The 13783-nt window shown below is 30.9% G+C and overlaps 3 protein-coding genes, 1 non-coding gene and 1 pseudogene across 4 annotated transcripts; 4 read left to right on the top strand and 1 right to left on the bottom strand.

The window, feature by feature from the left end:
• The first annotated feature begins 4250 nt into the window (after positions 1 to 4250).
• LOC125809777 (small nucleolar RNA U3) lies at positions 4251 to 4465 on the top strand. The gene has a single exon (XR_007441830.1). It is a non-coding gene; the product is annotated as a small nucleolar RNA U3 (small nucleolar RNA).
• Positions 4466 to 4986: 521 nt separating this feature from the next.
• Positions 4987 to 6539, top strand: LOC125809688 (U-box domain-containing protein 35-like). Its single transcript, XM_049489283.1, has 4 exons — positions 4987 to 5259; positions 5883 to 6001; positions 6093 to 6211; positions 6289 to 6539. The coding sequence occupies exons 1-4, from the start codon at positions 5061 to 5063 to the stop codon at positions 6473 to 6475; spliced, it is 624 nt and encodes a 207-aa protein (XP_049345240.1). The 5' UTR covers positions 4987 to 5060; the 3' UTR covers positions 6476 to 6539.
• Positions 6540 to 6581: 42 nt separating this feature from the next.
• LOC125809635 (U-box domain-containing protein 35-like) lies at positions 6582 to 7733 on the top strand (annotated as a pseudogene).
• Positions 7734 to 7828: 95 nt separating this feature from the next.
• On the bottom strand, positions 7829 to 8365 carry LOC125809634 (protein AGENET DOMAIN (AGD)-CONTAINING P1-like). Its single transcript, XM_049489230.1, has one exon. The coding sequence runs from the start codon at positions 8363 to 8365 to the stop codon at positions 7829 to 7831; it is 537 nt and encodes a 178-aa protein (XP_049345187.1).
• An 864-nt stretch (positions 8366 to 9229) lies between these two features.
• Positions 9230 to 9886, top strand: LOC125809690 (60S ribosomal protein L27a-3-like). Its single transcript, XM_049489285.1, has one exon. It carries the CDS (start codon positions 9300 to 9302, stop codon positions 9744 to 9746), a length of 447 nt encoding a protein of 148 aa, XP_049345242.1. The 5' UTR covers positions 9230 to 9299; the 3' UTR covers positions 9747 to 9886.
• Positions 9887 to 13783: the final 3897 nt, after the last annotated feature.

The raw sequence follows: 13783 nt of genomic DNA, 5'->3' as shown, positions 1-13783 counted from the left end.
TTCATATATTAGACGACTCTTTACATGAATATTTACTTTGACTAGACCAATAAATACATCATTAAAATGGTTTTATCATTGAACTATATAATATTTTCTCGGTTCACTTTTAATTGTCATAGTTTTTTTTAGAGTCAATGATAAGAATTTTGACAAACATTTTGTGATATATTTTTCATCATACTGATATGCAAAAAAATTCAATTTATAATACTTTTCGTATAGTTTTTGAATATGTAAATTTTATTTAAAATATTAAATTAATATAATTTAATTTAACTTTAAAAATTAGTCAAATTAATTTATAATTAAAAAAATGTGGCAGTTAGGTTAAGCCACTATGTACTATGGTAGGAGAATATTCCATTTTAATGCTATATATTTGGCTTTCACCCAAAAACTATTATTGTCAAAGTCAACATGAACTATTTACATAAATATCTCTTTTTTATTTATTACTATTTACTTTTTTATTGACTTGTGTGATATAGTTCAGAACTAATAAAATAATTGATTGTCATCTAACATTTATTCATAATACTAGGTAATGTTGCCCGTGCTATGCACGGACACGGGCCCAATAATATAAATGGTATATTTTGGGGCTAATAACGAAGATTTTGAAGCGATTGTTTGCGTGGATAAAGGAATAAGTTTTTTTATCACAAACTTGTACTTTATTTGACACTATTCAAGGCACAATAAGAACTATCCACATACAACATTTTTGAAATATTTTATGTTGTCAATTATCATGATTTATAGTATTTTTACGATAGATTCACTTAAAGAATGAGTGGAATTTTTTTTTTTTTTTTTCAAAACATATTTTATGTTGTCAATTATCATGATTTATAATATTTTTACGCATTTTTTAAATATAAAAAACCCAAAAAAAAAATAAGACAAATAAATTAAAATGGACCCAATATATGTTATTTTTGTTGTCTCAATTTATGTCACACAAATAAAATTTGGAGAGTCATCCAAATTTTAATTTTTTTTAAAGAAATGTTTTAAGTTATTAATTATTGTGATTTATAATATTTTGATGTAACTTTCAAATAACCAACATTACTGGTCACTTTGTCCTAATTTATGTGATATGGATAAAAATACAAAATTAACCCTTTTAAAATGTCTTTAAGATATTTTAAGTTGTTAATTATTATTATTTATAATACTTTTTTGGTAATTTTAAAATGATATGTGTTATTTTTTCTGTCCTAATATATGTGAGCCTGAAAGAATTCTGAGAGTAAACCTATTTTATTATATAGCTTTTAAATATTTTAAATTGGTAATTATTCTAATTTTTAATGCTTTTTAAGTCATTTGTAAATGATATATGTTGCTTCCTTTGTCCCATTTTATATAGTATAAATAAAATTCCCGAAACCAACTAATTTTTTAATATATTTTTTAAAATATTTTAAATTATTAATTATTGCGATTTATAATATTAAAAAAAAAGTACAAAACTTGTATCAGCCTAAAAACTGACCACGATAATTCGAAGCCTACAGAAAGCAATATGGCTGTACGTAATTTTTAAATACTTAATATATATTACTCCACTTGTCTCAATGTATGTAGCATTGATAAAATTTCAAGATTCAATCAAATGTTGTTAATTGTTAACATTTATAATACATTTTACGTAGTTTTCAATAATTTCACATTAAACAATACATATTACTACTTTTGTCTCATTTTATGTGACATTGATAGATTAATTTTAAGAATCAGTCAATTTATTTTTTATATTTTTTTAATAAATATTTTAAGTGGTCAAAATCACGATTTATTGTATTTTATACATAATTTTTAACGATAGATTAATTTCAAGAATTAATCAAAATTTTTTATATGTATTTATTTTTGAAATATTTTATGTTGTCAATTATCATGATTTATAGTATTTTTACGCAATTTTTAAATATAAAAAAAAATTAAGACAAATAAATTAAAATGGGCGCAATATATGTTATTTTTGTTGTCTCAATTTATGTGACACAAATGAAATTTGAAGAGTCATCCAAATTTGCATTTTTAAAAAAAATGTTCTAAGTTATTAATTATTGTGATTTATAATATTTTTATATAACTTTCAAATAACTTACATTGCTGGTCACTTTGTCCTAATTTATGTGGTATGGATAAACTTACAAAATTAACCCTTTTAAAATGTCTTTCAGATATTTTAAGTTGTTAATTATTATTATTTATAATACTTTTTTGGTAATTTTGAAATGATATATGTTATTTTTTCTGTCCCAATATATGTGACCCGGATAGAATTTTGAGAGTGAACCTATTTTATTATATATCCTTTAAATATGAAATATTTTAAGTCATTTGTAAATGATTTATTATATTATATTATTATATATTATATAAACTCCCTTATAGTAGAAAAAGAAATATATATTATATAGTAGAAAAAATGATTTATTATATTATATATTATATAGGGAGTTTATGATTGGACATCACAATGTCCCATCATAAACTCCCTCTCATATAATAAGAGAAATTTCTAGTTTATAAGGTTCATGATTAACACATGCAAGTCGTACAAAAATTTGAAAAATGATTTTGGTAGGCTCAGCATATAACACTTGATGGAAGATGAGTAATTTGGTATTCTTCATTTTAAAAATAATGTTTTAGTTTAACTTAGCACGAATTTTAAAAAAAAATAAATTAATTTCATAATTAACACATGCAAATCGGACAAAAATATGAAAAAGGATGAGTTGCTCCCAAAAAGTAATCTACTGATTTTCTCATTGGGTACAGCGTTAATGCTTTTTGTTTGGTCATATAAACTATAAACAGAATAAAACACCCCCAAAAAATGAAGAAGAGATAACTGATAAAATTCCTGAGTCAATGTGATGATACAATTGTTACTTGGGATTTAACTTATATCTAGTGACAATTGAGCCGATTGAATTAAATTTGGACAGGTCAAAATAGGTCAAGACAATACACAGGTTAAGACCCAACCCAACTAAATTTATTTGGGCCAAAATGGGTGGGTCAAAACGGATTAGTAACGAATCATAACTCAACCCATCCAATTTTTACTAAGTTTTAATAGCTTTATTTGTTATTTTGTAAGTTTTTAGTACCTAATAAAATCACTATTTTCTTTATTATAGCTATATATAACATATAAAATAAAATAAAAGTTTGTTAATAATATTTTGATAAGATTTCTTAAAAAGTCAATTTGAGTTACTTATCAACCCAATTTTTAATGGGTTGAAATGAGATGATTGAGCTAATAAATGGGTTATGGGTGAGTCAATAACCAACCCAAACCTTAATGGATTGGGTCAAGTTGGGCGGGCTGGACTTGATTTTGCCACCCATATATCGCCCGTATGGTTAAACAAAAATTTGTAATATCATTCCAATATAACTACATGTAAAATTGAAGTTTTTTCCAGTTAATGTTATGATTAATTACCAGAAATTATCTTTAAAGTGACATATTAGTGTTAAACAATTTTATACGATTAATGTACAAAAGTTTAACGTTTGTAAATTAGGTGATGTTGTCAACAGGGTATGGCCAACTGCAAAATTGTAGCTTCTTATTTCAGACTTGAGAGTTACACAATCATACTATGCACCAAATTGATACTGACATTGATTTTTCATGCACATTTAAAGTTAGATGAAGAAAAAAGATGGACGAAATTCATGCATATATATATATGTCTGAGTAGTCTAAAGTAAAAGCATACTTTATACATCCATACAGAGATGAGTCGATAATATTTAACTTTTCTTGTAGCTTTTGAAATCGACATATATATTCTTGTTTACATCTTTTGCTGCCAACCCAACCCCTCTCGTGAGCCTTGTCATTGACAGAATGTTGGCGTTACCTAACAATTCCCCTCTCAATACCTGTCTCATACAATATGTTGCTTTTGGAATCTTATTTATATATTGCATAGTAAACACAAGTTCATCTAAGATAACTGATTTATGATTGTATAGAGATCAGAGAGTTTTAGGATAATAATTTCTACAAAATTGATGATCTTACAACAAAATTATTACAGTTGTACATAGTTATTTTTCTATAAACAATTAAAAAAACCCAGAAAAGTAAGGTCCATTTATTAATTTGTACTTCAATTGACAGCGTGACGGGCCAATATATTACTCCCACATCGGGAGTGGAACACAAAAGCTACAGCCTTATAGGCTCCGTTCCAGTAGCGTATGTCACGACCTTACTTGAACAGGATCTGTTCTATAGGCTCGTACCACTGTATCCTTAATTTCTAAGGAGACAGGAAACCAAGTCTGGTTGATGAAGCATGGCTATGTGACCAGAGCGTGATTAACAGTTTACCATGGCTCCTTGAGCTGTGGTGCAGTAGATGATCGTTCTTAGACCTGATCTCAGGCCTAGGATGGTCCCATGGCTGTCTGACAGACTCCCTTCTTTTTTGTTGTGTTTTTGTGCTTCGGATGTGTTGCATAGACTATACATTTTGATCCTAAAGCATGGAAAGTGACAATTCTGGGAAAAAAAATTGATCACAAGTAAAGGAAAAAGAGAAAAATCAAAGCATTAGAAATTGACTTGCACTATCATAAAATTATGTTATGGTCCAAGAAAACTTTCCCATGAGAAAAAAAAAGGTTTCTTTTACTAAAAGGAACAGTTGTTACTTAGAATATGGTATGTCCAAGAACCCTACAGATGTTGACATGAAAAAAAATTCTTATAAAACTTTTTTTCATTTTATTGGTGTCTTTGTTAGCAACCACCATCATTCTTTTCTTTAAGCATTAAAAAAAGTTTTCTTTTTACATAAAAGGAACAGTTGTTACATAGACTGTGAGTTGTGACATATCCAAGAAACACTCCACAACTTGACAAAAAAATTATATTGTTGGTGTCTTTGCTAGAAACCACCATCATTCTTTAAGCAGTTACTCTTGTTTCCTTGAGATGAAAACTGAGATGAGGGACCAGAACTGAGAACAACTATTGTTGTTACCGGCTATATTCAAGATTTGTAGAAGAGATGTCTAGGGAAATCGAAGAGATTGGAGAAGATAGCCAGAGTACTACAATAAAAAATGCAGAAACTAATGATGTTTATGTAGTTGTTGGTAAAAATGACTTGTATGTTGTTCAATGGGCACTTGATCATGCTGTTTCCCCTGGATTTCGCGTCTGCCTTGTGCATATTTTTCCTACCATTAAGTACATTCCAACACCAGGTAACTATTGTTCTTGCACATACATATCTGTATATTCAATTTATCACATATGAGGAGTGTCGCGATTTATTCAAAAATCAGGAAATTCAAGAACATGAAAGAGTATATTGAATATAATGGTTCAATTTTCTTGTTGCTGCTGCTGTCTCATTAGTGACAGGAATCCTAGGATTTTTCACCATATATCTAGTCTTAAGTCGGATAATTAAAAGTTAGTTAATAGGTGAATACTTTCTAGGAACAAAGGTTTGGGGAGCCTTGGATCACTGGTAAAGCTGACTCGAACTTGTGACATATAGATTATAGGTTCGAGCCGTGGATCAGCCACTAACAAGTGCATCAGGGGAGGGTGCTTATATTAAACCTCCTTAGGATGCGACCTTTCCATGTACCTTACATGAAGGAAGGATGCCTTGCACTGATACTTGCATTAGTATAGATCGACTGCTTACATTACACCCCCCCATGAGCGCGATGCTTCCCTTGATCCTGCGTGAAACGCTAGATTCTTTGAGCACTAAGCTACCTTTTTTTTCTCTAGGAACTAAGGAAAATTTGATGTAATAAAAGCAAAATGAAAGGGCTTGCTAATGAACATTGCTAAGTTGAATTTTGTATGATAGTTGGGAACTTATCAAGAAGCCAATTGAGCAAAGAGCAAGTGCAAGTCTACATCAATGAAGAGAGTAACAAGAGGAAGAATCTCTTGGAGAAATACATTCGCCTATGCAACAATGCCAAAGTAGGTTCGAGTCTGTATCAATTAGAAACTTTACATCCAAAATTCGAAAAATTTGTTACATGACAGTTCTTGATTTTACTTTGGCTGCTAGGTACCAGTTGATACTATGCTTGTGGAAAGCAATTCACCAGCTAAAGCATTACTTGACCTTATTCCTATTGTCAACATTACCAGCCTTGTCATTGGAACCAGGCCATCGCGTTCCACGAGGTAAACACAGTTCTCCACTACAACATGAAATTATCAAAGTTCAAGCATGCTATAATGCTATTATTTGTCAATTTCAGGCTAGTAAAGAAGGGACAAGATATAGGAGAATATGTTCAAAAAAATGCACCAGAATTCTGTGAGGTTAAAGTGGTTAGCCAAGTGCAGCAGCTTAAACAAAGTTTTAATCGAACGCAGCCTGAGATTACAAGAAATTCTGATAGGAATTTCCTTGAATGCATATGCTTTTCCAGAAAATTCGATTGAAACGTTGGAAACAAGAATGTGACAAGTTTTTTTCCCAGTACTTTAGCTTACTGTAATAGTGAACATTAAGTTTTTGTTATTAAGTTCTCTTGCATATAACTCGACGATGTTTTGTTCATAAAGAAATCATTTCTATTGCAACATAGACAATAACTTGTATGTTGATCAATGGGCACTTGATCATGCTATTTTCCCTGGATTTTGCATCTTTCTCATGCACATTTTTCCTCCCGTTAACTATATACATACACCAGATAATTTTATACTATTACTCTTGCACTCCATACTTATATCTAAATAGATATAGGAGATCATGGGTGTTTAGTAAGGTCAATTCACTATCTGTTTCTCCACTCAATTTCCTTCTTCATTTTAGTTTTTGATTGATGTAACTGTAGATATATCACAAATGCAATAGTATAATCAAGACATCACATCAGTGGGACTGTGAATTTATCGAAAAAATCAGGAAATTCAAGAACATGAAGAGTAATATTGAATATATTGGTTCAACGTTCTTTGTTTCGATCTGCTGTCTCATTTTTGACAGATGCAGATCAGCCTACTGATACTACGATTCAATATGTTTAATTCTGTTAAAATTGGACAGATGATGCTTATGAACTTTGATGAAAAAAAGCAAAATGAATGCCAACAAACATTGCTAAGTTGAATTTTGTATGATAGTAGGGAACTTATCAAGAAGCCAATTGAGCAAAATGCAAGTGCAAGTGTACATCAATGAAGAGAGTAACAGGAGGAAGAATCTCTTAGAGAAATACATCTGTCTATGCAACGATGCTAAAATGATCGAGTGCAAGTCTATATACTAATTGGAAACTCCACACCCAAATTCCCAAAAACTTTGTTTCATGACATTTAATGACTTTACTTTAACTACTAGGTAGCAGTTGACACTGTGCTTGTCGAAAGCAATTCACCAGCAGAGAAGCATTACTTGACCTTATTCCTATTGTCAACATTACCAGCATTGTCATTGGAACTAGTCCATCGCGTCCCACAAGGTAACACATTGCTAAATAAACTATGCAACATGAAATTTATCAAGGGTGATAAACTGCTATTGTTTATCCATTTCAGGCTAACGAGGAAGGGACAAAACATCGCAGAATATGTTAAAAAGAATGCACCAGAATTCTGTGACATTAAAGTGGTTGGCCAAATGCAGAACCCAAAACAGTGTTTTAATCAAAGGCAACATGAAAATGCAAAATGCATATGCTTTCAAGCAAATTGAATTAAAATATTGGAAACAAGAATGTAACAAAGTTCTTAAACATGTAGAAACTTATCACACTACAATAACAAAAGAATTTCTCCAAATCAGTACAACTATACAAAATCAATCCTTCCTAATGAAGGAAATATCCATTGGCCATTAGACCATTCTTGATGAAACCTCAACTTATCAGTAGAATACGCAACGTGCTCCCCAGTAGTAGGAAAATAGACATGGTAATTTTCTTCATCTTCCCCAGTAATGACCCCGAACCACCAGGCCTCTTTGTCATACACATCTACAATATCATAGGTTACCATTGACCTTGCTTCAGATGGAAGAGTAGGTGGAACAGGACGGACCTCAGAGACACGTACAGTCTCCTGTAATGGCGCGGTTTCATCATCAGTCACGAGAGTCTTGTATTGGACTTTGTAATGTAAAGCGCCAACGGGGTAAATAATAGTTGCATATAAGTAAGAACCTATGAAGCCTAATACTTGACTTGCAACTTCAACTTCATCACCAATTTGATATATTGTTGCTTGTTGTCCCTTATATGCTATTTCTCGTATTTCATCTGAGATTAAATCAATTTTTAATTGGTGATTTTCCTCTGCCATTGAAAAAAGTGAGCAATTTTGACGCATTTGTGAGTGATTTATAGGAACAGAATTTGTTAGTTTCTTTCAAGTGACTATTAATATTAATGGGAATCGTTATACTGTTTTCGAATGGTTACCTTTTTTTTTTTTTTCGAATTTTTCTTTTATAACGTTCTTTTAACATGTAAAAGATTTTTTTTTTAAAATCCGAACATGATAATATTTTAACGTATTATTAATTTATTTTTATTTTTAAAAAACGTATTCTTTTACTTATGGCTTCTTGTATTTTATTTTTATTTCATATCAACTCTGGGAAAAAGTTTTTTCTCTTTAGAAAACACACACAATGGACAAACACTATTGTTTCTCTTTTTCTTCTATTATTTGTGGGTGTTTGATCATGTTTCATTATGAAATTTGAAAAATATATATGTATAATTTTTGTTTTCAAAGTGAAAAAATGATATTTGAAATTTGCATGCAATTGTGTTCAGTCACAAATATAAATTGGAGTTGTTTTTGACTTTTTATGAGTTAAATGAAATGAAAAAAAAGTAGAAATAATTTTTGTTGTTTTTCAAATTTTTGAAAAATTATGAAATTTAACTTGAAGTTAATTTTTAGAATTTTATAGCTAAATGTGTTTTCCGGTGTCTTTTGAACAATTTTCGTGGCAAATTTTTTTCAGAAATTTGAAAAATACAATTTTTTTGTTTTTACTTTTTCTTTTCACTTATATTTATTGATCACCAAATACAATTTTCAAATTTCACCAAACGGCTCATCATATAAAGGCCCAAGCCCATATCTAACTACTAACAGATCTGTCAAAACCCTAATGGCAAAATTTGCTATTGGGCCCAATCCATCGATCTTCCATCTATAAATCTCTGAAAACCCTAACCACACCATTCTCTCACTGCCGCACTTCCCCTTCTCCCCTTTTCCACATTTTGCCGCCGCCGACGAGGAGAAAATGACTACCAGATTCAAGAAGAACAGGAAGAAGCGTGGCCACGTCAGCGCCGGACATGGTCGTATCGGAAAGCACAGGAAGCATCCAGGAGGAAGAGGTAACGCCGGAGGTATGCACCATCACAGGATCCTTTTCGACAAGTACCATCCTGGTTACTTCGGTAAAGTAGGTATGCGTTATTTCCACAAGCTTCGTAACAAATTCTATTGCCCTACTGTCAACATCGACACTCTATGGTCTCTCCTCCCTCAAGAGGTGAAGGACAAGGCTGCTGCCAATAAGGGTACTGCTCCGTTGATTGATGTTACCCAATTTGGGTACTTCAAGGTTTTGGGTAAAGGTGTTTTGCCTACCGGACAACCTGTTGTTGTGAAGGCCAAGTTGGTGTCTAAGAACGCGGAGAAGAAGATTAAGGAAAATGGTGGTGCTGTTGTTCTTACCGCTTAGATTTGAATTGTTAGTTGCTTTTTTATGTTAAAGTTACTGTTTTTTTGATTAGTTAATGGAGATTTGAACTTGGGATTACTTGTTTGAAATACTTTTAAGATGTTTCAATTTAATGAGTTATTGCCTGTTAAAGCACCAAATTGGCATAATTTTTTCGGGACCTTTGAATGCTCATTGATATTGTGATGTTCATGATATGCTTTGTGCCTTTATATTTCATTTGATGTTTTCAAATGATTGATCAAGTATTATGACTATTTCTGAATGATTATTATCAGAGTTTTTGTCGATTATGTGTGTGCTTAAGTTCAACAGATTTGAGGTAATTGTATCTCAAATAGAATTGATCTTGTATCAGATTGTCCTCTTGATTGGCTTTCTGATATAGAATCATTTTTATCAGGTGAACTAATTAGACGAGCCTTTTCAAAATGTGATTCTCTTGCATCGTCTTTTGTCAATAAGATATTCACAAGTAATTTGTTGGTTTCGACCATATATGACTTTTGATATTGTATATTATCGTGGTGTATGAATTGTGCTGATTTGAGTAATCCTTGCGTTGTTACGTGGTTTAGTAATTGGGAGCTTGGTAATTAATATGTGCAATCAGCTCAAACATGAAATTAGAATTGAATAGACATTCTTTGCTCTCTATTTGTTAGTATGTGGAATCACTTTGTAGTTTGGAGAGCTTTTCTATCTTGAAGTCCCTAATGGGGATAGAGTCAGTAGTGTTGGGTCGAGTGGAATTCCTTTTTCTGTTGTTCTTTGTTTTGATTAGAATGAATTTTGCATCTATTGCTTTAAAACAGATGAGGTTGTGGAAAGATTAAAACTAGGCCCAGTACTTTAGAATTCTACTGGATATTGTGTCCCGAGCCATAGCTGTATGTGAAGTTCTAAAGATGTTTTGAGAGTGAAAGGAAGAGAAAGGATGTAGTTGATAGCGGAGACCATTTTACTTTGTTTTGTTTTCCAATTGATCTTCAGAAGATGAATGTTGTTCATTGATGTGTAATTCGATGAGGATTGTGTGCAACATGTAGAGTCCCACCTCATTTTGCTTACTTTTAGATTGAGTTGAAACTTTCAGGTTTTTTCATGTGACTTATATATGGCGTTTGTTCTTCTCCTTTTATCGCCTACAACTGCCTTTTTCCTCTCGTAGTCTTGTATTCTTTCTACAAAAATCTAGTTGGTCTTCAGTTTATCTAAAAAGAAGGTTATGGTGATTAAATTATCTCCTGTTGTTTTCACCTTGTATCTGTGTTCGTTTGCAAAATCCTCTTATTAGTTATGCCTGTGCAAGGATCTAAAAATGAGTGAAGTTGTGCAGCATCTCATTAGGTATTTTCTTCTAATTTAGCAATGTGGGGACTAGGATGTGCTGTTTACTTATTATTACATTTGTACCTCTTTACTATTTTCATCTTTCGAAGATTTTTAGATGAGTGACATTTTACTTGTTTGAATTACGTATATAGGTGAATTAACCTTGCCATGTTTCTAACTTTCATTGACCAATTTGTCGTTGATGCTAGTAAGAGCCTGTTTGGATTGCCATTTTAAAAATGTTAGCTCATGGCTTTTAGCTTATTAGTCCAAATGGGTTCTTAAATCGTACGAAATGACATATCTTGTGAGAAGGAAATAAATAGCACCATTTCAAATGCACTACGTCGTAAGCAAACGAAGTTGCTCTTGACATAAGTAAAATATATAGAAAGTGTACAACAAATAATAAGGAAGTCATGTTAACAACAAATAATATATAACTGAAGCAAATGAAACAATTAAACATTGCTACTACCTATTAACTTTCTATATAATACCATTACGATATATTTTTGGGTAGCGACTTATACTTAAATAATGACTGCTCCTTTTCCGATAAAGTATTAATTTTCTAAATGAAGCACTTGTCTCTCATATATTTCTATTGAAAGCAGCTTCATTTCTGTATCATCTAAGATTTGAGTAAGTAGCTTATGTAGGACGCATGCGTTTATTTATTCGATTTTATTCAAGTTTAAGTGTCTATTTGTGCACAGTCAAAATTAGAGTTCATAAATATGAACTAAGGTCAAGTTAAATGACATATTTATATGTTACGCCTAAAGTCTAAAATGTAACTGAACTAGAAAGACTTTGTGTTCAACCACTTTCACTGTCTCATGGCTTATGGACGTCCATGCAGTGACAAACCAGATACTTTTATATTTTTATAGGAAAATTGATGACGCATTTATTTTATAGGAAGAATTGATAAATTACGTCTAGCCTTTTGAGTTAGTTGTGTTTAAAATAATTCATGAATACAAAATTTGCGATAAACAAAATGTAGAAAACAATAATCAAATTAAAAGTATTAATCATCACTACTAGAGGCAAAGCTTAATTATTACTAAATATGTTATAAGCCAAAATATAGTGGTTATCCTAATCATATGATATGAATATTGGGCGATGATCAACAAGATTGAAATGAATGAGCACTTACCTAAAAAAGATCCATACCTTATATACCCCTCTGATCATTTTTTACTTGTCCAATGTTGACTCGGCTTATCTCTTAAAAAATGGCCTTTGAAAAAGATTATAGTTTATAATGAGGATAAATTAGGAACAAAGCAATGAACTGTCTCTTTATTTTTCAAACTGAGCAATTAAAAGCAGATTTATTTATTTTTTTGATAAATATACAAGTAAAAGTGAAGGTAGGATTACTACTATTGTTTGGTTGTTGTTTAAATAAAATAGGGGTCTTGGTGGCAGCCATGAGTCAAACTATATAATGCGTACATAGGTTAACGCTAAATTTAAATGGTAAACGATAAAATTAACACTAGATTAATGTTTCGTACAAAAGGCAATGTTTTCTTGAAAATGTCTTCTCTAAAAAATAGACAGATTTGTATTTACTATTTGTTAGAATCTTTTGTAATTATTCATTTATAAATTTATGCATCACATAAAAATATTGAATTCAGACTAATTTGATATCAAAGAGCTACATCCTCCTCTAAAACATAAAATATTTATAATCATATTTAACTTATTAAAATGATTAATATTCGAAAGTGAAACTAACATTTGTTTATATGATATATTTGATGAATACTAAACTTTATTTACATTCAAGGCATGGACATTGCTAGCAAGTAGCAACCATGATATATTTGATGAAATTCAAAAATGTTAGTTCCGTACCTTTTAATCTGTTTAATATGTGTGGAACTAACTCCAAAAATGGAATTATTTGAAATCCATCTGAAATTTGCTCTTAAGTTTTAACTTCTTAACGACTACTAATTAGTAATTTCTTTGAAATTAAAAACGCAACATCAACAATTATAATGTTGTTATGAACAATAGGAGTTGAGAGTTAGTTACTGTGAACAATGAAATCAAAAAGTTAGTTATATCTTGTTACAGTGTTAGTTATAGTTAGCTATGGTTAAGTTAAGTTAATTAGCCTACTTAGTTAAGGACTTAAAATTTAATAATATGATCTCAATACAATTCTCAATTTCTCATTATTCTTAACCAATGAATTGATCTAGCTGATCACTGTAGAAATCTCATGTCTAGGATTAGAGAAATCAAGGATTGTATTGATGAAAATAATATTGAGTTACAAGCTCCTTATATAGGGAGAGAATTGTAGAGTTCTAAGTTAACTATACTTAGAGTCCTACTACAATATCTATTACTACTATAATAATAATAATGCAAATATAAATAATCTAATCCTAGTCGTAATATAATCGTAATTGTAATCTAATCCTAGTTGTAATATAATCCTAATAGATATAAGTAGTCTAATCCTAATGCGACTCTAATTCTATAGCAGTACTGTAAACTCGTAGTCAGCTTCGTTGGACCTGTTCTTTTGAAATGATCCAATCATTAGTTGCCTTCATCTTCAACACTTCACTATCGACACATCAGTCAGCTTCGTTGGACATGTTCCTTTGACATGTTCCAATTGTCGGCTTCATTCTTCTTCAACAATCACCATTACCACATAACTA

Source organism: Solanum verrucosum, unplaced genomic scaffold (assembly GCF_900185275.1).
Source record: "Solanum verrucosum unplaced genomic scaffold, falcon-dt-bn FXZP01000121.1, whole genome shotgun sequence".
Lineage (NCBI taxonomy): Eukaryota > Viridiplantae > Streptophyta > Magnoliopsida > Solanales > Solanaceae > Solanum > Solanum verrucosum.
The sequence above is the reverse complement of the archived record's forward strand: the minus strand, read 5'-3'. Positions and strand labels throughout refer to the sequence as shown.

Coding starts and splice junctions, on each gene's coding strand:
- LOC125809688 (XM_049489283.1), top strand. CDS start 5,061: ATGTCTAGGGAAATCGAAGAGATTGGAGAAGATAGCCAGAGTACTACA. Junction 5,260..5,882: donor TAAGTACATTCCAACACCAG/GTAACTATTGTT, acceptor TTTGTATGATAG/TTGGGAACTTATCAAGAAGC. Junction 6,212..6,288: donor AGGCCATCGCGTTCCACGAG/GTAAACACAGTT, acceptor TGTCAATTTCAG/GCTAGTAAAGAAGGGACAAG.
- LOC125809634 (XM_049489230.1), bottom strand. CDS start 8,365: ATGCGTCAAAATTGCTCACTTTTTTCAATGGCAGAGGAAAATCACCAA.
- LOC125809690 (XM_049489285.1), top strand. CDS start 9,300: ATGACTACCAGATTCAAGAAGAACAGGAAGAAGCGTGGCCACGTCAGC.